Raw genomic sequence first — 24509 nt, forward strand, 5'->3', positions numbered from 1 at the left:
TTCGCGGCCATGTTTTCATTTGTGTATTGTATTATTGCTAGGACATATTTATTATCCATTATTTACTGAGAGACATATCCCAGGTACTAACGTGTCACATCTTTGACCACATCGTCGCTTTTCAAAAGGCGAGTTGGTCAAAGCGGACAAATACCCCAAAAAAAAAATTGGTCATACACATATTAAATGTACAAAAGTTTTTTTTATTATAAACTAAATAGTTCATGTTAAAATAAATAATCATTGCAAACAGTCTCACAAACTAGTTCCGAATGTGTGAAAGTTATACACTGCGTCGTAATTCGTAAAATGAATATTTATTAATATACACTGTTTTGAAATGAAAACGCCGTTTAGTGGTACCGCTGCTAGTTTTGCTTATCGCGTAACTATTCGCTAAGGTTGATACCACATTATAAAGGCGGAGCGGAAAGCGGTGCTAAAAAAATTTAAAATGTATATTTTTATAACCTTATATAAGAGGCACCGGAAAGTAATGTAGTTACTGTCGATATATATTACAGAAAAACTGATTGATTTGTTACAGCTCCGGCATTGATTTTGTATACTAGACGGCAAAATGTTGTTGATAACGAAGGTGAATATATTGTTGATTAGAAATAAAAACTTGTTAAAAATGTAGGTAGTTATGTGAATTTGCCTTGAGAAATCGTTATTACTTTTCGGTCATCCTAATACATATACGATAAATATGACTAACATGTTACCTAAAGGCCTGTTATAAAAAGCACTTGTGTGAAGAAAAATCCAAGATGCGAAGGAGAAGGATAGATATTGGTATATCTACCCATCTCCTTCGCTTCTGCGAGCGAGACGACAAACTGTACCATACCATAGCAGTTATCACCGCAAGGCCGGGCATCTTGGTGATCTCTGGAGGAGGCCTATGTCTTGCGGCATACTTCAATCGGCTGCCATGATGATGGTGAAGCAGATAATTGGCCACACCAGTTCTCTAGAGCGATGCTGGTCGAAAAGGAATAAAAATCATCAATCAATCAAAATTATTCTTTCTGATAACATTTTTTAAAGTATCCTAATTTCTTCACATGTTATGACGTCACCGCTTCGATTTTTGAATAAGCCAACTGGAAAACGTATTATTGAACTGGTAATTCTATACTTATCGCCAATACTACATTGTAATGAATGAGATGAACTAAGCAGCATTCTCACATGTACAAAATGTGGTATCAGCCATCCATTGAACCTTTAACTTATTGGTACACCGAATGCTATTGTATCGCAGCGTTCAATGTATAGCCGCCTTGACGAACTATTATAATTTTTCGCCTATCGGCAGCGTTACATTGCTACCGTGTGTTAAATTTCCGGCCGATAGGGATCCATTGTGACATGAGTTATTTTAAAGCAAACGTGTTTTGAATGTTTTATTTCTATATCTTGTTCACCAAGAAATAAAAGAAATATATTTATATCTGTAATACAGTTGTAAATTATTCGTTAGTTTATGTGAAGAACAAAAGTCACCGATGTTTCTCGAAGAATTGCTCTTCAGAAATGGCAGTGGGCACATGTAACAGTTGGGTGCAAAAAGTTCTTGAGTAGCGACCACGTGTATTACATTAATAGACCTTCTAAGTGACTTTACTCGCCTGTTGTACATCACTGACAGTTCCAAATGTACGAAGGACGTAATGGCACATTATGGAGAGCAACTATATTTGTCTGAACCAATCGTAGTCTAAAGTGGCAGTGAACCGGTAGACGCGGCGTAGATAGGTCCCTCACTAAGTGGAACGAAGACATATTTAGTAGTAGTAGTACTACTACTAGTAGTAGACTTTTGCATTGTAGTATGCATCTATCATATAAATGCTATATAGAATTGTATTATAAGAAATATACTCTCGCTAAAATGAATAAAAAACGTTTCTAGTATGAAACTAAACTTAGCAAAATAAATATTGCTCCATAACGAAAACGCTGCATGTAAAGCCCCAAGATTTGTTTTTTTTTTTTTGTAAATCGATTGTCACCAAAATATCGATTATCAAAAAAATCTATCGATTCTAAAGAAAATTTATAAATACGTCTCTCATTAACGTAAAGTATTTTGTGTATAGATACAGGATGAGTGCCCTCGCTTGGTCCGTCCCAAAGCTGGGCGATGTTTGCATCTTGAGCCAGCCAATCACGCTACTCTGAACAACAAATACCTTCCTAGCGTTTCTTTCACTCGTGGCCGAAATATTTTAAAACCTGAACGTAAACCAATGCGCATAATTATTGCTTAGGGTTCCTTAAGAATGGAGAAATTAGTGTTACCATCTACGTTTCAGTGTTGTAAAGCAACAAATATTTTCGAAGGTTTTTAAACCAAATTATATATAGTATGGTTGGTCATATAATTTACGATCGGAAACATTAGTCCTCCACATTACCACGAACAGTAAATCTGCGCGCTTAAGACGTTTCCTCGACGAAAAAGGATCGCTTAGGGTGTCCATACGTTTCCACTTTCAAGCAGGACATTACTTTTGTTTCTCATAATATTTGTTACTGTACTTCCGAAAAAAATATAACTATAGTAAATATTAATTTAATTAGTTGATACTATCATTAAATAATGGTTGAGAGGTTATTAGATAGTTTAGATAAAATAATCTAATAATACTGATTTTGTAGGTATCGTTAGGATTTACCCAAATACTTTACTATTAATTAATAATGAATTATGTACATTATCCTAATTTCTAAATGATGTTGGCGACCCTTGTCATTTCTAAGGAAAACAATCGTCGATTAATCACAAGGCGTCGTGCACGAGCGGAAGCGGGCAGTGTAGCGGACGCGTGCGAGTGATTCATTCAAGTTTAGAAGTAATTAGGGTAAAGGTGTCGACATGTAAACGAGCGCAAAGCGATCTCACTACTCACCTGATAAAAGAAAAAGGAATTTTCATTCTCTATTATTTTATCGGAAGCATCTCAATGTTTTTAAATACAATTTATTTATAAATAAAGAAAAAAAAATAGTTGACTGGTAGATAAGGCCTATAAGGTATTAAGTACGCAGTTACACAGATAGTTAAAGGGTAAATAAGCAAATAAATACGAAAGGTAGACATTTTTAAAAGTGATAGAAATCCTTGCAGTGTCTCAAAACAATATCCGATAAAGATAAGAGGAAATACAAGAGAGAAGGCATTATATCTATGAGAAAGAGAGAAAAGGAAATATAAACAGAGCGCTAAAACTAAAAATGCTTAAATTTAAATAATTGTGTTCAATAAATGATATAATTAAATATCAAATAATAAGCTGTTCAGGCACTCATGAAGAGATAGTTCTAGCAATTGCTAGAACCATTGACAATGTTATATAAAACGTTGAGGGACAATTGTATTATCTATGATTGGTTTTATCCGCTACCGCGTGTGTTCCGCTTACATTGCGCGTACAGTACGCGTGCAGCGCGCGAGGAGCGGCGTCGGCGCGGCAGTGTGCAGCCGGCGGTCGATCCACGAACGCGTGTGCCCGCGCATCGCACGCGTGTTTACACTGCGTCGACAAACAGGCCCATTGTCGAAATACCTAAGCATGTTTACAAATAAACATGTCCGCACCAACACCGGTGGCCATTGTTAGCTTGGAGCAGTCAAGGACCGTATGTGGAAATCATCGATAAGATAAAACGTGCGGGAATTTTATCGTGCTTCGTGTTGTGCAGTGCAAAAATCGCGTCCTTCCTTTCTATTCGAGTGTTGCATATCGCTCGCGTGTATTGTAAGTGATTTAAACGAATTTATGTGAACCATGGGTCTGGCTTCGGTACTGACTTCAGACAGCAGCGACGAGGAGAGTGGTTACACCTTCACCGATGGAGACTTCGACGACAGCGACGAATCCGTCGTAGTCGCATCAAAAACGACTCAGTTGCCTCTCAATGAAACCATTAATCCAACAGTCGAAAAAATAGAAACAGATAACGATGATAAAGACAAAGAAATAGTTCTAGCTAATGGCGATAACACAGAAGTTGTAGGTAATGAAGAAAGTGGTTATATGGACCAAGATGCGACGGATGCGTGCGAAGAAATTAACCCGTCCATCGTTGGAATTCTAGGCGATCAGCAAACCCATGTACGTAATGAGAAATCATATGTAATTAAATGTCTACATACGACTGTAATAATCATTCTTTTGGTCCGCTTTCAAAATCGTCAAATTAATCAGGTACTTTTTGTCCCTGGAAAAATAACTGTACATTTTTATCGCGTCATATCGACAAACGAGATTTCTTAATGATTAATTTCTGAATCATCAATGTCCAAGTCATTACAAGTTTTCGAAATATTGTTTCTTGACGCCCAAATTTCGTTGGACTAAAAATGGGAAGGTCGTTATAAATTTATCTAGTCTTGTTTGCTTTGTAAGTCGTCTCTAGCACTAGCTGTCTGTACACATGTTACGTCTTGTTTGGACAAGCCACGGCTCTTCATTAACAACATATTTTTTTTTGATCGTGCGCTACTGTTTGCTTCATTGTCGCGACAGGTGTTTTATCATAGTGAACCGAGTATAGAAACATCATCGCTCGAGATATATTTCGTCCTAGATAGTAGGGTTTGCATAACCCGAGGTGACGAAATAGCGAGTGCTCGCCAGTGCACGTGCGCTGTCCGCGGGCGCCGCTCGCGTCGCGGCCCCGGCCTCAACATGTTGACGTTGGAGCTCCTGCTCCGCATGGCTGCCAGGTGGCTCTGGCTCTTCGTGAGTAACTGTTGCATATGTAATAAAGTCGATTATCGCGTGCGACCGATGTCAAAATTAACAATTCGTCACATTTATCTGCTGTTTCTGCAAACAATAAGATTAGTTACAAGTGTTTGTTTACTTGTCTGTGTGTGTCATCGGTGTAAAAAATGATGTCATCAGTTTTAATGGGTTTCCGAGTGCGAGTGTTTCGATTGTGGCGTTGTCACCAGTGGCGTGGGTTGTTTTGGAATTTTAAGCATTCATGGCCAATCGAAATATCAGGTATTGGTTGCGTTCCAAATGTGGCAAATAATTTTGGTTTTATAGACCTAAATATGATTGCTAATACATAATACGACTTAGCGCACATACTCGATGTCAGCTAGAGCCTGAATGAGCCTTAAGAAGTGGAAACCAAGGACCGGTAAGCGCAGCGTAGGGGTCAACTCGCGAGGTGAAAAAAAAGGGAAATGAGGCGCGAGGGGCGAAGGAAAAAAAAAAAACATAAAAAAACCGCGAGGTGGACAGATGACCTTGTTGAGGTCGTCGGAAAAATTATCGACGTGCGACAAAACCTAAGCCAGAGTCCTTTTATAGGTGTCCTTGAACTTAGTCACTCCGTGGAGTGTCGGCCGAAGCGACCTAAGATCGATCTGCCGCGACAGAACGACAGACAGAATCCGGTGAAATAATATGTAACCGTTGAAGTCGATGCTTCCTGGGAAGCCCTCTAACATCGCCTGGTGAGAAGTCTAAGGTTAGGTGCCTCCTGCGCCCTGACACATTGAAGTCGCGGAATCTTCAAACACCACAAATACCACTAGGGGAGTAACAGCGAATGTTAAAGTTTCACAAGTGACGTTTCGTCTCCAAAAAAAAACACTAGTACTTTACATAACGACACGTTATGTTGAATGTTTTATGTAGTTGGTTGATACGTAGCAGTAACTTGACAATAACCAGTGTAAATACGTTGTGTGATTTTTAATTCTTTCGTACGAACTTTAACTTGATATGTTTAACTTCGCCTTTTGAAAGGTATAGGGATATGATAAATTTATTAATAAAATGTATTAGGACATGTTATATGAACTTGGCCGAATAAAACCCCTGCAAAGTTCCTGTATCATCGTCATATAGCGGTACTGGGAACATTCATACATCCTGAATGTGACCCCGAATTGTGGGTGAGAAAAAAAAATCTCATATGTAAATGCGCACCGAACCCTAGGGTATTTTGTTTTTCGATCCTCTTCACGTGATACAGGCAACGATAAACTCGGGGGCCTGTATTTATCGATAGGCTCAGAAAATCCCCCCTTCCCCCCTGTCTATCATTCAAAGGCCATGGAGATTTTAAGCTGTTTCAGGACTTGCAACACATCTGGTCTTTGTGTCAGTCTTCAACCGTTTCGTGGTAGTAAGAGTCTGACACAGCCTTGGCCCTCCATTCCCGGGCGTACTATGCAGGATTTCCTCCGTCTAGAAATTATTAATAGAAATAGAGGCTCTATGTTAGAGAAAACCTTGTAAATAAAACTTTAAAAAAAACCGTTACGTGGTCGTGAAGGATGATTTTCGTAGAGCGGCATATCGTAATATAAACTGCTGTTCTTATTCTAATAGATTCAGGCGCTTTCTTAGGATAAAAAGTACAAGACTTAATGCGAATCTTAGGATTTTGAAAATTTCCGGAATTTTTTGTAAATTTCGGATTTTCTTGTACTTTCGCAAGTTAAACCATTATTAAATATAGAAAATTATTTCACAAAGATTTGTTTTCCTTTTATAAAATACAAAAACGTTCATCTTAGTCCACTTAACCTATTGATTCAGTTTAATCTTGCAAAGCATACTTAATACCCGAAATATTTTTTGACTTCATCTAATATATAAAATTCTCGTGTCACGGTGTTCGAACTTGAACTCCTCCGAAACGGCTTGACCGATTTTTACCAAATTTTACATGCGTATTCAGTATGTCTGAGAATCAGCTACTATCTATTTTCCATACCCCTAAGTGATAAGGGTGGTCCACCCCTAAATTTTATTTTTAATTTTTTAGACAATTTTTTTGGTTTTTATTTTATTATGATACAGCATACAAAAATACATACAAACCTAAATTTTCACCCCTCTACGATCAACCCTTATCTTACATTTGTTAATTAAAAACTTTAATTTTTTTTGCAAAACAACGTTTGCGGGATCAGCTAGTATTTCTATGGATTTCTACCCGCCTCCTAAGCCTGGCGATTATGGTATATCCACTCATTTGAAGGAGGCCTATTGCTTGCAGTGGGCGTCGAAATAACTCCTAATATACAAGATCATTATTTTGGAGTCTCCAAGGTGTACGACAAAAAAGACACAACTCAACCTAATTAAACGAAAGTAATGATTCACGTGCAACAGATATGGTGCGCCATAATTGTGGGAGTGTACGACATTAGACAAATTCCTCCGCCATTCTTCTCTTTATAACATTCACCATTATTTTTAAATTTAATCGCGATAAGACATCTAGGTTATTGTTCTATTGTTTGGCCATTTGTAACAATTCACATGCCGTGCTGACACACTTAAAAAAAAACTTAAGTGGAAGTGTTGGGTGCTTATCTTAGTATCTATCTCTCTCTAGTTCCTTCATAACTAAAATTGTATGTCCAAGTGAATTCCTGCAATTATTGTCAATTTTAGACATGGTGATTTTGAAATAGATCTATAATTGAGCCATTAGTTGAAATCGACGTTACAGGAGGTACGAAAACTAAAGTTCGACGATATCTAAAACCGACCATGTCTCCTCAGTTCGATATTTGAAAAATTTAATGACACTGTATGAGTGTGTACCGAACTGTAGTCCACGAAAAACTTACGACACTACAGTGACAACACTACACACCCACACGGGTATAGTCCATCTTTGTGCATCATCGATGTGACGGGAATACAATCGCCCAGAGTAATTTTTAGAACACGGACTTCTGTTTCCCCGCTGAATTTTGATGCAGCTGCACAAAGTCTAAATCGCCTAGCAGCATAGGATCATTCATATAAAAATCTATATACATCAATGCTTTGATAAAGATATGATAAATTCATTTATTCATTGGAACTGTTAACAGAACTCTTATTGATCGTCAACTTGTTTTTTTAATCTATTTTATTTTTGACTCTACTCTGCTTCGCAAGATGTTATAGCTGCGGAGAAGAACCAGGAAGAAACTCCACAATAACACATCTAATAGTTGAACAATACAGATTTATACATTTACACTTTATCAGACATAGCCTAAATGAAATCAAAATATTCAAGCGACATCGGTGTCAAGGATTCTTGTTATTTAAATATTCGTTTATTGAATAATAAGGTTTTTCCGTCAATTTACTATCCAATAATGTTTTGCGTTTCATTTTATTTTAAAAAATCTGATTCCATTTATTACAAATGAATTAGACTTTTTGCAGTCGAAATTTGGTAGAACAAGTTTTTCACGGTGTTAAATACACTATGAACGTTCCCTATTTATTTGAATCTATTATAATTATTGTAAACATACAAAATATTATCATAAATATATTACGAACTCATTGTAAGAATTCTAGATTCGCGGCTCAAAGTTAATTTTTAAACTCGATATTAATCGAATTATATGCCCACATACATGTTTTGTTAAAGAAAATTAAAAAAAAACATGTGTTATCTATCTGTTGTGACTGTGAAACTTGGTCCTTCACAAGGAGCATCATTGGCAAGCTCACAAGTCGTTTAATAACCCATGGAGAAGAAAGCAATGCTCAATTTTTCTATGAATGTATGGCAATGGAAGAACAGAAGAATAGCAAGACAGATGACGTCTAAGTCGCAAAGCAAGATGCAGGACTCTTAACCTATGGGAGAAGGTTCAAAAAGACATACTGTCTATGGTTGATGACGATGAACAAAAAAATAGCGACATGATTTTTAGTGATTTAGTTATGGAGAATATAGTTAGAGCGAAGTTCCCCAAATTTTTTTTGTGTTGTAGACCCCTTGCCATGTTTTTCCGTGTTGGGTAGACCTACTTACCTGATATTGATTTCCTATAAATTTCTAACTGTAGTGAAGTTTAGTGTTAAAAACTTAAAGTAAAAAAAGATGTTAATTTATACATTTATTAATTAAATTTAAATTAAAACTACTCAAAATACTACTTCTGGGTACTTTTATAAATAATGTAGATGTTTTGATATTATAAGATAGTATGATGTAAGTAAATAGGTACTATCAGTGTATGTGTTGAGATGAGACCCCCATTTTCATTTCATGGACCCCCAAATTTTTTTTCGCTGACGTAGACCTCTTGCAGGTTGTCATAGGCCCCTAGGGATCGATATAGACCACTTTGAGAATCACTGAGTTAGAGAATCCTTATCGGTTTTTATTTCATGGTATCGACTGATAAAATAATCTTGTTTTTGAATGTTTTCTAGAGCATATTTAATACTTGCTATCTAAGATCATTCACTTTTATTCATTTAACACAACTTTGCGAAGTATGAGAGCACTTGTTATTGTAATATATGGCAAAAAGTCTAATTTTGATGCTGTATTGAAACATGAATGAAATGAATTCGAACATTGGCGTATAGTAATCGTGAAATGAATATTAGGTCTGAAAAGTATAACGGAATAGTGTTAGTAAAAATGTAACTAGTGTTATAATCCAGTGAAAAGAATTCATTGTTCTTGATACTTGTGTAAATTTGTAAAATAAATATTTAATGGAATCAGGCGTTACCTTGCGGAAGTCCGTCCTAAGTAAGAAAAGGACCAATATTTAGCCCGCTAATAAATGTGATTTCTCGGTGGCAGTTGTGTGATTCGCATTGTTTCCCGCAAACGCATTTATCAGCGGGCTGGCGGGCGGTGCACTGTTGCACGACTACCACTGCATGTGCGGAAGTGGTTAAATATTGGTCTTTTTCTTACTCATGGGTACCTTAGTGTGACATTTAGTTGAACCTACTTTGACGTTCTCGATAAGTCCATCATAAGCATTACAACTTTGCGCGGTAGTCGTCTGAATCCGGTACGCGTATCGGAAACAAAATCTAATTATCGAATAGAAGTACAGTTTTTATCAACACTACATTATCAATGGGGACGTTCTGATAATGCAACACGGTAAGACGTGATTCAGCGATGCAACAAAGACATTTTTATGTTTAGTTTTTGCTTAGTCATTATGTTTGTATTTATTGTCACTGTTTCGCTCGACGGTCCGTAAAATGTATTTGCGTGGTTGGTTGCTTTTGATGGACGTTAACAACTAATCCGAAATACGGATCTAGGGCATCTTTAAATTACTGATGGTTTTTCGAGTAATAATCCAAGGTAAAGTCTCCTTGCGGAGTTCCTTGCATCTGGTGACTTCACGGAGCGTCCGCCTGAACCTGAGTTCCTCAAACTTTTTTGTGTCGTAGACCCCTTGCCATGTTTTCCGCGTTGGGTAGACCCCCTACTTACCTGATATTGATTTCCTGTAAATATCTAACTGTAGTGAAGTTTAGTGTTAAAAACTTAAAGTAAAAACACTTGTTAATTTATACATTTATTAATTGAATTTAAATTAAAACTACACAAAATATAATTTTGTATCTGTTATGTAAAATATATGTAACATTAAATAAACAAAATAAACTATAAAGAAAATAACATAAGCAATAATTTTTTTAATTCATAGGTACTTTTATAAATAATGTAAATGTTTTGATATTATAAGATAGTATGATGTAAGTAATAGGGATAGTGTGTTGAGATCCACTATCGTGGACCCCCATTTTCATTTTATGGACCCCCAAATTTTTTTGCTGACGTAGACCCTTTGCAGGTTGTCATAGACCCCTAGGGGTCGATATAGACCACTTTGGGAATCACTGGACTAAACAATCTTAATCTAGTGACTCGAACCGAGGTTCATAAGGAAATTGTTGAGATGAAAGAGATTTTTATTACCGGTGACGCTGTGAATGTGATCAGGCAACAGTATTCATCTATCATCATCATGATGATCGTCGGAAGACGTTGGATGAAGACCTCTTAAGGCAGGAAGGCCTATATCTAGCAGCGGTTGTTCTATGATACAATATGTGTGTCTATGATAATAAAATTTACAATTAAATTTTCAACAATGTGTTTATTTTTAATACAGTTTGGGGATTATTATCCTGCATACGAATATAGTATTTTGGATATATATTTTCCGGTACCGATATAGACCGCTTGTTATTCCGTATCGTCATTTATAAACGAGGAAGTGATGTAACTTGTGTAACATAATTTGCCGCGCTGACAGATTGCAACGGAAACTCAGATGAGATAGTCATCTTTAGAGTGCATTAATGTAATAAAGCTTAGAGTGATTTTCACTTGGTAATGTTTGTTGCAGGCGGAACAACGGCTGGCGGCGAGGAGGGCGGCCCGCGCGGAGGCGCGCGAGATACGCATGCGCGAGCTGGAGCGGCAGCAGCGGGAGCAGGAGGACCATGCCGACAAGGCCTTCGACATGTATTCAGGTGCGAACTATACCTGAGATTACACATCTTCCCAACTCTTGATACTCTACGACCGTTCATACTCGACGGCTCTACATACTCCTCGACTGTCCATTGTTCATGACTGTACATATTCCGCAACTGTCCATACTCTACGGCTCTACATACTTCTCGACTGCACATACTCAGCGACTCTACATACTCCTCGACTGTCCATTCTTCATGACTGTACATACTCCGCGGCTGTCCATACTCCATGGCTCTACATACTCCTCGACTGCACATACTCAGCGACTCTACATACTCCTCGACTGTCCATTCCTCATGACTGTACATACTCCGCGGCTGTCCATACTCCATGGCTCTACATACTCCTCGACTGCACATACTCAGCGACTCTACATACTCTTCGACTGTCCATTCCTCATGACTGTACATACACCGCGACTGTCCATACTCCACGGCTCTACATACACCTCGACTCTACATACTCCGCGACTCCAAATACTCGACTGTCCATTGCACATGACTGTACATACTCCGCGACTGTCCATACTCTACGGCTCTACATACACCTCGACTGTGCATATTCCGTGGTTATCCGTACTCCACTGCTCTACATACGCCTCGAATGTACATACTCCACGATTCTACATACTCCGCGACTGTCCATACTCTACGGCTCTACATACAACTCGACTGTGCATACTCCGTGGCTATCCGTACTCCACTGCTCTACATACGCCTCGAATGTACATACTCCACGATTCTACATACTCCGCGACTGTCCATACTCTACGGCTCTACATACAACTCGACTGTGCATACTCCGTGGCTGTCCGTACTCCACGGCTCTATATACACCTCGAATGTGCATACTCTGCGACTCTACATACTCCTCGACTGTACATACTCGGCGACTGACCGTACTCCACAACACTATATACACCTCGAAAGTACATACTCCGCGACTCTACATACTCCTCTGTCTTCTTCGGCCTGTGACGTCATCGATCGGCATCCGTTAATTAATTGATGGACTACCTTCAGAAATCTCCCAAGTATAATTGTTGCCAGAAATTTCTCGTCTCGGGAAATCTTTTCTGAAAGTAATAGCGCCATTCTAATCCTTATAGACGTGAGATACGGACCACGCGGGCACCTGCAATACAGCTCTAAACTCGATACTAGTAACAACTCAAGCATTTCGCGTAAGTTTTAGAGACCTGTCACTCCTGCGTATGCTTAAACGTTGTAATGTTTAGACGGCGTCCCTATCCAGTGTAACGAAGAAATTAACAGGAGGATCTGAGATTCCGGTAGGAGGAGAAGTTTTCGTGCACTGTTACTGTGAACAGTTCTAGTTTAAACCGGCGAAGTTGTAAATGCCATGGTAACAGCATTAATATAAGTAAATGTAAATACCTAAAAAATTAAACACTACGATTTCAAAATTCTTTATTTCAAGTTTACCGGGCTCTTACGTTTTTTACGTCTTAAGCTTAAAGGCCTCTATGTAACGTCAATTATAAATATTAACTCTACCAAGTTTGGAAGGTAGATACAAGCGGTGAAGAAGCGAGAAATTCAGCACTTGCTATTTTTAAAGAACGTAAAACATTTTAATATTTTTTATTACAAGATGTGTTTATATACACACATGTATATATATATATATAAATATATATTTTTTTATATATGTATACACATTCATGAGCAGATTGCGAACCCGATTGACTCGGAATATCCTTCTGTATTTGTATGACAATCACTTCTTCATCAATTACAAAGCTAATAAGAAGATATAACTAAATAATAGTAAGATAAGTAGTAAATTTAAAAAGTAATGAGTTTTTTATGCTTTGTTTTTTGCGACACGGGTAGGTCCCCCATTGGACCTGACATAATCAAGGCGTCTGGAAGTTGCTAGATCGAGCAGGGCAAGACCGGTCATTTTGATGATCTTTGGAGCCCTATGCCTTACAGCTGATGTGTTGTTTATAGTCACGTGTCAACTCTTCGCATGTGTTCACAGAGACAGTTGGGCGGCGAGGCGGTCGTCTGGCAGCCCTCAGCCCGTCCATGCACTCGCCGCGGCGCAGCTCCGAGGACTCCGCCGATGACGTCTTCAGCATCAAGGACTTGAGGGTATTTCTACTAATACTTACAGTGTGAAACTTTAATTTCTCCTCAGATATTTTGGCGCGTTTGTAACGTGAGCTTTAGGTTAAACGATGCCTTATGAAGGAGTTCAATCTGTTTCTAGTTCATATCGAAATGGGATAACTTTCATGACATATTAGGAGGACCGGAAAGTAATGTCGCTTTCTTAAGTTAAATTCACACGACTACAATTTTAACAAGATTTTATTTGTGATAAACAATATATTCAACTTCGTTATCAACAAACCCTTTTGCCATCTAGTATACAAATCAATGCCGGAGCGGTAAAATCAATCGGTTTTTATGTAAAATATGTCGACAGAAACGACATTACTTTCCGGTCCCCCTAATAAAACCTTTGTTAGGCAAATCACTTTATTTCTAACTAGCTGTGCTCGCGGCTAAGTTCGCGTGGAATTTAAAAAAAAAATTGTTTTTTTTTTTGGTTTCGTCAGTTGCCTGCCAATATAAGTTCTGTCAAAATCGGTCAAGCCATTTCAGAGAATAGCCGCAGCAAGCAGATAGACACACAAACTAATGCCGGAGCGGTAAAAACCAATCGGTTTTTCTGTAAAATATATTGACAGAAACGACATTACTTTCCGGTCTCCCTAATCTATGATTTTAGGTCTATAATAATGACAATATATAAAATTTTCGTAAGCACGGACCGCTAACCGCTAGAGCCTTAAGACTGGAATAGAAATAACGGATGACCTTTTGTTAAGATTGTCAAAAATACTAGATGCGGTACGCCTTCGACCAGTATTATTGGCAATGAGAGAGGTTTACGCCCAGCACTGGACGATCTATAGCTGGAGTGGTGATGATTAAAACACAATATTGGCATCATAAGTCAGACATCAGAGGTCGTGGGCTCTATGTTGTTTTGATGGCAGATCGCAGTATGAATTAGTTTTGTATTCAGCCAGTTTCTATTATGTGCTAGGAACTTGACGGAACGAGTGATAATCGTCACTCTACCATGGTCACAAGAAGGAATCGAGAGATTAGCGTTTAGAAAGAAGAAGTTAAGATGTACGAAATTTTAAATGTTCTTATGTGCCTCTTCCAGCACGAGCTGAAAGAAGTGGAGGAGAAGTTCCGCAAGGCCATGATATTGAACGCGCAGTTGGACAATGACAAGGCGGCACTCGGCTATCAACTGGAACTGCTCAAGGATAGGATAGAGGAGTTGCATGAAGAACACGCTCAGCTGCAGGTAAGTAAACTGATAATGACATGAATTATATTACAACATATTGACTCTCTTATCCCTGCGAGATCAGAAATGAGCAGAAGAACCAAGTTCAACGACGCTCAAACAGTTGCTCATCTGAAATAGTAGTAGGTGGGACACAACGCTTGTGCAACCGACGGTCGTGGAAGCTGAAAGGTCCTCCAGTGGCGACCACGAGCCGGTAGACGCGGCGTTGGTAGATCTCGCGATATAGTCAAGGTAGTGAGGATTCGCTGAATACAGACAGTTATAAAGCTGGCCATGTGGCAATATTTTGGAGGGGGGGGGAGGATCTGTGTCTTGCAATGGACTTACTTGATGATGATGATGATGATGATGATGATATTAGATTCTCTTCTTTTCCAGATGATTCTTTTCTCCTTTTAGATTTTTTGTGATTGCCTATCTTGTGGTGTAAATATATAATGTGTCAATTCCAGCGTGAACACAAGGAGAAGTGCTCGGCACATGAGCGTCTTAAACGCGAGCATGCGACACTGGAACGCGAGGTGACGGCGGCGCGGGACGCCATCAGAGCGCGCGACCACGCCGCCGCGACTGCAGGCTTCGCATTCGTGGAAGCGGAGCTCAATGGGGCGGCGCCCTGTGAGAACGGGCAGAAGGGTGGCGAGCTTGGGGACGAGCCAGTCGCGGCTCAAGGTTTCGGCAGCGTGCCGCCGCTGGCGCTCGTGTCGCATCACTCTGAACAGCTGCTCAACGACGCTGGAGAGGGGACACTAGGTCAGTTGTGGTCATTTTTCGACAAATGGCAGCCCTGAATGGTTATGGGCATACTGTCACTAGTCGTGTAAACATTTTCTCTTTGCGTATATGGTTGAAATAAAATAGCTCAGATTGTTTTAACATTCAACAAGTTCAGTTATATTTCTTGCATCCTTTACACCATAGATGCACAGACCGCGGCCCGCCGGTCGAATACTGGTGGCCCGCACATAGCAAAAATAATACTCTCGTATATTTGAAAAATATTGAATTCTATTCTAGAATAAAACCAAAAAAAATTATTTACCTATACTTCTGGCGGCCGGCCCGCCATTAGTTCATGATTTGCCCGAGTGGCCCCTAGTCTTAATAATTCTGTGCAACCATGCTTTACACCAATATGAAACTAATGATTTTGTATATAATTTAACAAACTTTTAACTATTTGATAGTAACATAGATTATCCAGTCAGTCCACGAGCCTATGAAGTATCTGGACGCGGGCAGTGCAGGACCTGACATCTCAGTAAACTTTGGAGGAAGCTATGCCATCTAGTGGGTTTATATCTGCTGACTTGATAATTATAATAACAATCAATTGATTCAGTGCTCCCAGATACAATTTAATCAGAATACTAAACGTGACTCCAATATCTCTGGCCAAGGTCTGCTCTTGGAGACTCTTGCGTTCAATAACTTCATAGTCTTTCTGAGCTATTTTAGAATTAACAATCTACCAATCTAGTGGAATTCCTTTTTGTCAGACTTAAGACTCGCAAAGGAGATTTTAAGTTTTGTGACTCAAAAGATGGTTTTGTTTAACACCCACAGAGGTCGGCTTTATTAAATCCAACACACAAACCTGTTGTCGAGTGGGTGAACACGGTTTGGTGCAGACAGGATAGGACATGGTAGACAGTCGATCTTCTTTAGATCGACCTATTGGAAATCAATGAGAGAACACTATGCCGTGGACGTTCTACGGCTAAAAAGATTATGTTGGAACTTTATTCAATTTTTTTTTTAAATTATGGTTGATCTGACTTTAGAGGTGTTGGTTGCAGACGTGCGGTTGCAGCGGCTGGTGAGCTCGAAGCAAGCTCTGGAGTCGGAGGTGCGGAAACTGAAGCTATGTCTGAACGAAGAACGCGCTGCGCGTCAAAACGGCGTCGCCTCCCACCACGACAGAGAGCACGACAGCGAGCGTGAGTGCCCACTACAACCACCTTCCTTATCACCTCAACCATGCTGTCATGGGACTCGTATCGCAGCAGTGCAGCATATTCATTAAATCGATATTAAAAAATTTAATAACTGCGTTCTTTAGACAGCATTACAAAAACGTTTGAATATCGAATAATCGAATATAAATATAAATAATCGAATAGGGGAATTTCACAGAAATAAAATTGTTCATTAACATCGGTATAAATACCGGCGAAGATGGAATGAATGTATATATAGTTCACGGACCCCTCCGTTCCGTGAACTCGTTTCCGATGAAGCTGTAAAAGCCGCAAGGCTAACAGCAAAAACTTCTACTTCGGACTTTGTGTTGTTATTACCTCTCAGACATATCGATCCTATGAAGAATCCTAAACATTTATGAAATCAATATGGGCTCTGAGAAGATTGTCAATTGTTCTCATAATTCTACAAGTGATCGCTGTAAATGTTCGAAAATAGATAATAATATAAATGTTTATGTTTTGTCATCACAAAAAAAAACAGTGTTTTTAAGCATTGCATCTGTTTGCTCCGCTGTGATTTCTCGTGTGTAGTAATGTAATGTATATGAAGTATAAGCACTAAATAATTAATACAATTATTTAATTCACAGTTGGTATTAAATAATATTTATTTTTGTATTGCACTGATATGTGAAATGTAGTGAGTAATTTCGTAACCGTGTGCCATTAATCAAGTATGGTTGTTTTTGGTGGTATGATTCAATTTAAAAAATTAAAAAAAAATAGCTGCATATATCCTAACAATTATTTACATTTCACTTTGTATTGTCTATTATTTAATTTAAACTCATGGTTATACATTTGTTTTCATGCAGTGGAATCGCTGCGCAAATCGGTAGCAGAGGCAAAGGGCCGGGCAGCGAGGGCGGAGGCTGAAGCGGCGCTGCAAGCAGCTGCAGTGGCAAGGTTGGAGGCCCAGGTGGCCAGGCTACGTGCACGCCAGGAGCACCAGGATGAACATGAGGAGCAGCTGAAACAGGAGCGCCGTCGCCTTCAGAGGGAGGTGCGTATGAACATTAACACTGGCTGATGAGGTTTCCATGCAGCTAAGACTCTTAACATCATATTGGCTAAAAAGAGACAAAACTGTTCATATAAGTAAGAAAAGGACCACTTCCGTACATGCAGTGGTAGTCGCGCAACAAAGTGCACCGCCCGCCAGCCCGCTGATAAATGCGCATGCGGCAAACAATGCGAATCACACAACTGCCACCGCCAAATCACTCAACACGTGTTTCATCCCTCTATGGGGCATCTTCCTGAAGAAAGGCGGTGCACTTTGTTGCACGACTATTACTGCATGTGCGGAAGTGGCTAAATATTCCTTTTCTTACTCAGGATGGACTTCCGCAAAATAACGCCGATTCCATTAAATACTGTTCATATAGTTTTTGTATTAAGACACAGGCCATAGAATTATTAATACATAGTTATGTTGTTCAATTAAAGTTATTTACAATTTCATAGTTTATTGGTAGACATTACCTAGACGATATAAATTCAGACATTACACAATGTATAAAAAGAGTGAATAAATAGATTTACAAATTCACGGGGTTTCAGGTAGTATAGTTTTAAAGGCACTAAAACTAGACCTCTACAGTATCTAAATTGGTTCCGTCTAGATCCTTGAATACTACTGTTACATTATTTATGTCGTATTAGTAAGGCAACAGCTCTTAATAGTAACACTGCAGAAACCCACGGAACTATGCCTTTTACAGTCACCTGATTTCAGAATATCCGAGAGAAAAGTTTTAGTGGACTTTAGTGATATATTCCAGTAACAAATGATCATATAGTTTATACGAACAAATAACTAGTAATAAAGTAAATATATATTTGCTTAACTTACATCATATAATTAGGATAACTTCTCAAGGAAATATAAGATGTAAAACATATATGAGAGTCGTCTCCTTTTGAAAGTAAAATTATGTGAAAAGTGTAAATATTATAAGAAAAAACTGTATAAAAAATATGATTGTGTTAGCAAAAACATAGAATCTGTTTTCAGGAAGTTGTTGACTTCTGGGCCGTTATCAATAACGGAGATTCGTGACGGTATGCTCTGAGTTCAAATGGAATGAAATTATAACATTATTGTCCTTGTCTTGTGAAAAGAAACTGTAATCAAACACGTTTACAATAATCCTCTCATAATGTGTTTGTCAACCCAGACATTTGTACAGGACCGTCTCCCAAAAGTTTCTTAACATTGATTTTAGTAAAGGGAATTTTCCTTTAAAATATATGTGTTACGACCCTCTTCCACGTCATTGAATGCTTTTATTTCCAATCATTAAATATGTAAATAAACATTATCAAAGATTTTTACATTATTTTTAAATAGTAATCGATGTAAAGTTTCCCATTGTGAATTCCGCATGCATTTGATCTACTAAAACTTGTTTGTTGTTGTAATTATATTGTCTTTATTTTATTAAAGATGGTAACACTGGTAGAAAGTTTACCTGTTACCAAATGATCCATAGTCATTTTTATAACTTTTTTTATGGTTTTTGGGTTGATGAGCAATATAGGACTTTTTATAACTCATTAATGCAGATAAATATGTCTCAAATATTGCACAATCATTGTATATTACTGTACTTTGGTATAGCATCCTAGACTAAACCAAGTATGATGTATATATAATTAATGTGAAATTTGTAAAAAAAAATAATGTTTACAAAATGATTCCAGGCAAGGGAAGCTCTGAACCGAGTCGAGGAATTGGAGACAGAAAATAGCCATCTGACGAAGCGACTAGACAAACTGAAGAACGCCAAGTCGGCACTCCTCAAAGAGCTGTGACCATATTGATTTTAACCCTTCAAATTATTGCCATGTTAATTTCAGACTGGACGGGATGATAAGAGTATCGACTTATCCGCAGATAAATTTTGACATCTTCATGTACACAACAAAGTTATTTTATGTAAATAATGTGAAATGTAAATGTTTTATTGCAATTTTTTTATAACACAATTTTTTCTATGTGGGGATTTACAACAGTGAAAATTCCCTAAAATAAAGTGAATGAATGAAATAGTGATGTTGTGAATGAATTAGGTTATTTCAGCATATTTTTGACAGTGGAAAACGTTTTTAATTTAAGCTATAATGACATTAATTAAATTTATTCCAACCAGCATTTTTAACAATTTATTTTATAATTGGACATGACAGTTTGCATTTAAATAATAAAAATTTTAATTTACCGAGTGATTGACTGAATGATAATCGAAACCTCACGTTGCCAGTGCTGAAAATATGCGGAAGAGTTAATAAATAACAAATGTGTATGATTTAATAATATTAAAAAAAATGAATAATTACTGATTATTTATTTGTTATTATAAATATGTTCGTATTATCTGTATAGGATTTTTATTTAATAGCATTCGCTTGCCTATGTTTCGCTTTCTATTAATTATTGAAATTAATTTTAACATTATTTTTTCAACTTGCCATCATCACATTTTCAAAGTTCTTTATGAAATATTTTCAAGTTATTTGAAATGTTAGAAATATGGAATTATAATATAAACAATTAAAATGAAGTGAAATAACCGTAAAATTACTTTTAAAAAAAGAATTTGCTCAAAATTGTAATTTACGTCCATTAGATCTGTTCGATCTGTGACGGAATTAGATAAGAACAGTATTAGAGATCTTTTTGCATTTATGGCTCTTTATTCCGGAGTAAATATGTACTTCTATATTCAAAATTAAATTCAAAAACGAATTTCAATAAAAAATTATATTTTCTTAGTGTGTAAATTACGCCGAATGGCAATAATAAAGTAGATGTGTCATATTTATTTCACTTTTTTTTTAATCTTTTATAGTAAGAGACGTCAAATTTTGCAGCTTTTCTCAAGTGTCAAAATGTGTAAAGTATTAGTAAACAGTAAAGTTACCATATTAAATTAATTTCTATTAACTATTTTTTTTCTATTTTCAAAACTTTAACCAATTTATATGTTCGTATGGCAATTTTAATTACAGGAATTTAAGGAATATCTATTAAAAATCCATTTTAGAACAAAATTTACATGAAAATTGAGTCAAGTTAACATCACGTTACCAGTTATAAAATATCTCGTAGGTGTCTCAATAGAAAGTTTACATTTGCGAAGATCAATGCGTGAATGAATCAATAAACCAGTACTGTGGGTCTTATATATTAAGTTGTTATAAAACGGTCAGCGGATTTCGCATACTGTGTTAAAAATTATAGATAGAACGATTTGAAAACAGTTTAATGCAGAAGTTTCCGGAATATTCGATTTTCGTGAGTGAAATGTCACCGAAAATATTCTTCCTATATAAAAATGATCTTGAAAGTTCTAAGACACCGTAAAGACACTAATTCAGTATTCCCAACTTAGTTTTGCTCACTTATTGTATAGTGCCATAGCGCACCAAATGTTAGGATACAATAGATCGAAGTAGTAAGTAGAAGTCGACGGGTATATAGTGCTTACTGGATATTGTATGTAACTAAACAACTTCTTTTTTCTTTGAAGCACGCCATCAGATTAGTCAACACCGATTCTGACAAAGAGCATATAAAAAGAACAATGGCTGATCGCTTGAGTTTTTAACATGTCGATTATTTAATAGAATATAGATTTATTTTTAACGTTATGTCTGCGATAGATTGATGTGAATATATAAAAAATAGTATAAATGTTAAAAATTAAATTATACTGTATTCGCCGGACACAGATAATACCAGAGAATGCACTACTTATATCATTGTTTAGTCATCACGACGTAACTTTTTTTCACAGATTAAAAATAAAAACTTTTCTATTTAAAATTATATTGAAACCCATAAACTGAAATGAGATTTAATTATGAAAAATTATTGGCTTATTTAAAAAAAATATTTGCGCACCTTTTAAAAAGTAGCCACGTGTAAAGGTATCTTTATTTTGTACCTTTCTCACAAAAAATGCGTTTAAAAGTGTTATATTAACTAAGTCCGTCGAATATAGTGTATATGAAGCACTTGACTGTCAGACGTAGTTCGTCTTGTGTGAGAGTGTGGCGTTCTCTATAGAAAGGTCTGGAAACCGATCTATCCGAATAGAATGTCACTTTTGTAAGTATGATGTATGTAATTTGGTGCTGCATTACTAATTTATATTGTTTTATTATAACTAAGTATGGACGTCTTTTGTATGAAGCGAAACTGACTTAATAATGTATAAATTTGGAAACTAAATAAATTTCGCTCTGAATGTGTCGTTTTATTTATATATACATTTTATAAAACATTGCGACCATCTTCCATGAAACATTTTCAGCAGAATTCTTAAGGGTCAACATTGAAGGATATCATTTCTAATAACTAATAAATATTTTATCGATTTTTGTTTTTGATATAAAATCTTTTATAAAAAATGTGGCATAACTTTTGACACGACGTTATAAAAATCTTTAAAAATATTACATTTTCAATCTTACATTTTTTACCTGTCATATTTTTATGAAGCATAAAAGAATATTTCTGCATTAAAATATATTAAGGTTGACAATATTTAAATAATTGGCAATATTCATTTGTATAAAACATTCTTAATCCTTTTCACTTTCCAACTATTTATGACTTTAGATATTACCTTTTAAATAAATGAATTCACATCACTAAGAAGGTTTTGTATGTTTCTGTAGTGTCAGATTTTAGTTTTCGCCACATTTTGAAAAAAAAAATGGTTAGTTATTAATAGAATTTGTGTCAGTACTGGATCACATGGTATAAATTTAAAACTAAAAACACTATTTTTCTTGACCCGTCAATTTTGAAACAATGGTTGTTTCCTCTGTCCAATGTAACATACGAAGTCATTGATTAAAAGTGTAAAAGCTTGGGGATGTACACCTTTTTCCAATCACTCTTTATTGCAATCATTCTTAAATATGTTACTTTTTTTTGGCAGTAAAAATTCTGCAGGGACAGACAGTAAACAAAAATAAATAGGTATAATATATAGATATCCAAATTTTGGATTTTTTTTTTTGAGTTTTTAACTTGATTTACACATAATCTTAAAGCTATACACCTGTAACCAATAACCCTCCGTCAATACGTCATCAGTGACATACTGCGTAAACGTTGTTATCAACATTATGACAGGAATAAAAAAATTAAGAATTTTCTTTTTACAAATAAATCAAATATTCATTGAAATATTTGATATTAGGAAGGTAAAAAATAACATCACACAAATATTTTCACTTTATTATTTAATGAGTTGAAGATGTAAACAATATAAATAGTTCTAGCAAAATTATTCTAAGAAACGATACTGAATAGCGACGGAACTGTTATTTACAATGGAAAGTCTTGAGCTTGTATAACAAAATCCGTAACTTTAGGTAAACTTTAGAGCCCAGTACAAGTAGCTTGGAATTTAAAAAATCTTGACTATTTGTGAAACAATTTTCAATTATTAACTTGTTAAATCTAACATGTAATTGAAATTTTGTCATTTTAAAGCTTCTAATCAGCTATACCTTCACACTTCTAGCATTCTGGTACAAATAACCAGCTTCAATAAAAAAGATTTTTAGATTTTATAAAATAAAAATTATCTAGTTTCTGTAAGAATTTTTTTTTCCTTAGGCAACATCAACAGGAATATTTTCATCTCAAGTTCTGTTCTTTTGTGACTTAATTTTAAATAAGAGTTAATCTCTTCTAAAAACCATTTTAATTATATAAGAAGTTGAAGTAATTTGCGGTGGCAATAAATTATAATTGAATTTAAAATAGTATATTTTTTAAAATTGCAATCTACTTGACAATGGCAGCTCTAACTACACTTAATAAAAACAACACAAGCATATCTGTTACTGTATAATATTATCTAACACTTAAACTCTACTAAATGAGATTATTTGAAGCCTAAAGAAAGTTTTTGAAAAATCTCTTGTAACTTGTCAAAAAATTCCTAAAGAGCCCATATGTGATACTTCACACATTTGTATTACAAACTTGTTTAACTAACACTTTAGTTGGGAATAATTACTAGTAACAGTTCGCTATTTTAATTTTTTTTACATTATTAAAAAAATTACAAGTGTCGGATCAAAATTTGTATCTGGAATTCTTATTTAAAAAAAATTAACAGTAAATAAAAGACCAAGAAATAAATTAAGGAAATTTTCAATTTCTTTGGGCCCAATTGCTAAGATGCATACAATATAGGGAGACAAATGCATTTATAATTCTTACAATTCTATTTCGCAGGTCCACAATACCAATCCTTTATATATAAATGCCTGGTATTATATGTAATGATGAAAATGTTTCTTATTCATTTAATATGTGATCTTCTTTTTGCTTAAACAGATCTAATTTATGACAAAAACTAATTTAATAATAAGTTTTAATTATTCAACTTCAGACAAAATTAAGAAATTTATACATATTTATAGAGCTTTTGATGTCAGGCAGTCCTATTACGTCCTGGTCAAAATTAATAACCATACAAAAATTACATTATCATTGTACAACTTCCATAGGTAACTTCTTTATATTTCAGAGTTGAAAATAATTTAATAAAAAAATTCATGCTTAAAGGTCAGTATGATAATGCTGTAAATCCTATAATGACAGCAACAAATTAAATATGGATAAATTGTTAATTTATAACATTGCATTTTTATTTACAAGAAATTTTTCATTATAGTTTATTGAGTGTTTTTTCACACATTTTCACAGTGTTTAAATTAGTATGTATAGGAACAATTTCAAAATATTTCTTAAACCATTTATTATGAATCCATATGATGCAGAATATGCACTACAATAGAGATTTGGATATAGCTAGT

General features: G+C 36.0%; 1 protein-coding gene across 1 annotated transcript; it reads left to right on the forward strand.

Annotated features, from left to right (window-relative positions):
* Nucleotides 1–3080: 3080 nt before the first annotated feature.
* Nucleotides 3081–21913, forward strand: LOC137930490 (leucine-rich repeat flightless-interacting protein 2). Its single transcript, XM_068773755.1, has 8 exons — nt 3081–4127; nt 11177–11303; nt 13318–13430; nt 14521–14667; nt 15126–15426; nt 16473–16613; nt 17474–17661; nt 19365–21913. Exons 1-8 carry the CDS (start codon nt 3801–3803, stop codon nt 19473–19475), a joined length of 1455 nt encoding a protein of 484 aa, XP_068629856.1. The 5' UTR covers nt 3081–3800; the 3' UTR covers nt 19476–21913.
* Nucleotides 21914–24509: the final 2596 nt, after the last annotated feature.

Source organism: Battus philenor, unplaced genomic scaffold (assembly GCF_028537555.1).
Source record: "Battus philenor isolate CCGP_79_NKW_IND1 unplaced genomic scaffold, ilBatPhil1.0.hap1 SCAF_6, whole genome shotgun sequence".
Taxonomy (NCBI): Eukaryota; Metazoa; Arthropoda; class Insecta; order Lepidoptera; family Papilionidae; genus Battus; species Battus philenor.

Excerpts from the sequence above, each read along its gene's own strand:
- LOC137930490 (XM_068773755.1), top strand. The coding sequence starts at position 3,801 with ATGGGTCTGGCTTCGGTACTGACTTCAGACAGCAGCGACGAGGAGAGT. Across the intron at positions 11,304-13,317 it reads GGCCTTCGACATGTATTCAG|AGACAGTTGGGCGGCGAGGC; the intron begins GTGCGAACTATA and ends ATGTGTTCACAG. Across the intron at positions 15,427-16,472 it reads CGCTGGAGAGGGGACACTAG|ACGTGCGGTTGCAGCGGCTG; the intron begins GTCAGTTGTGGT and ends TGTTGGTTGCAG.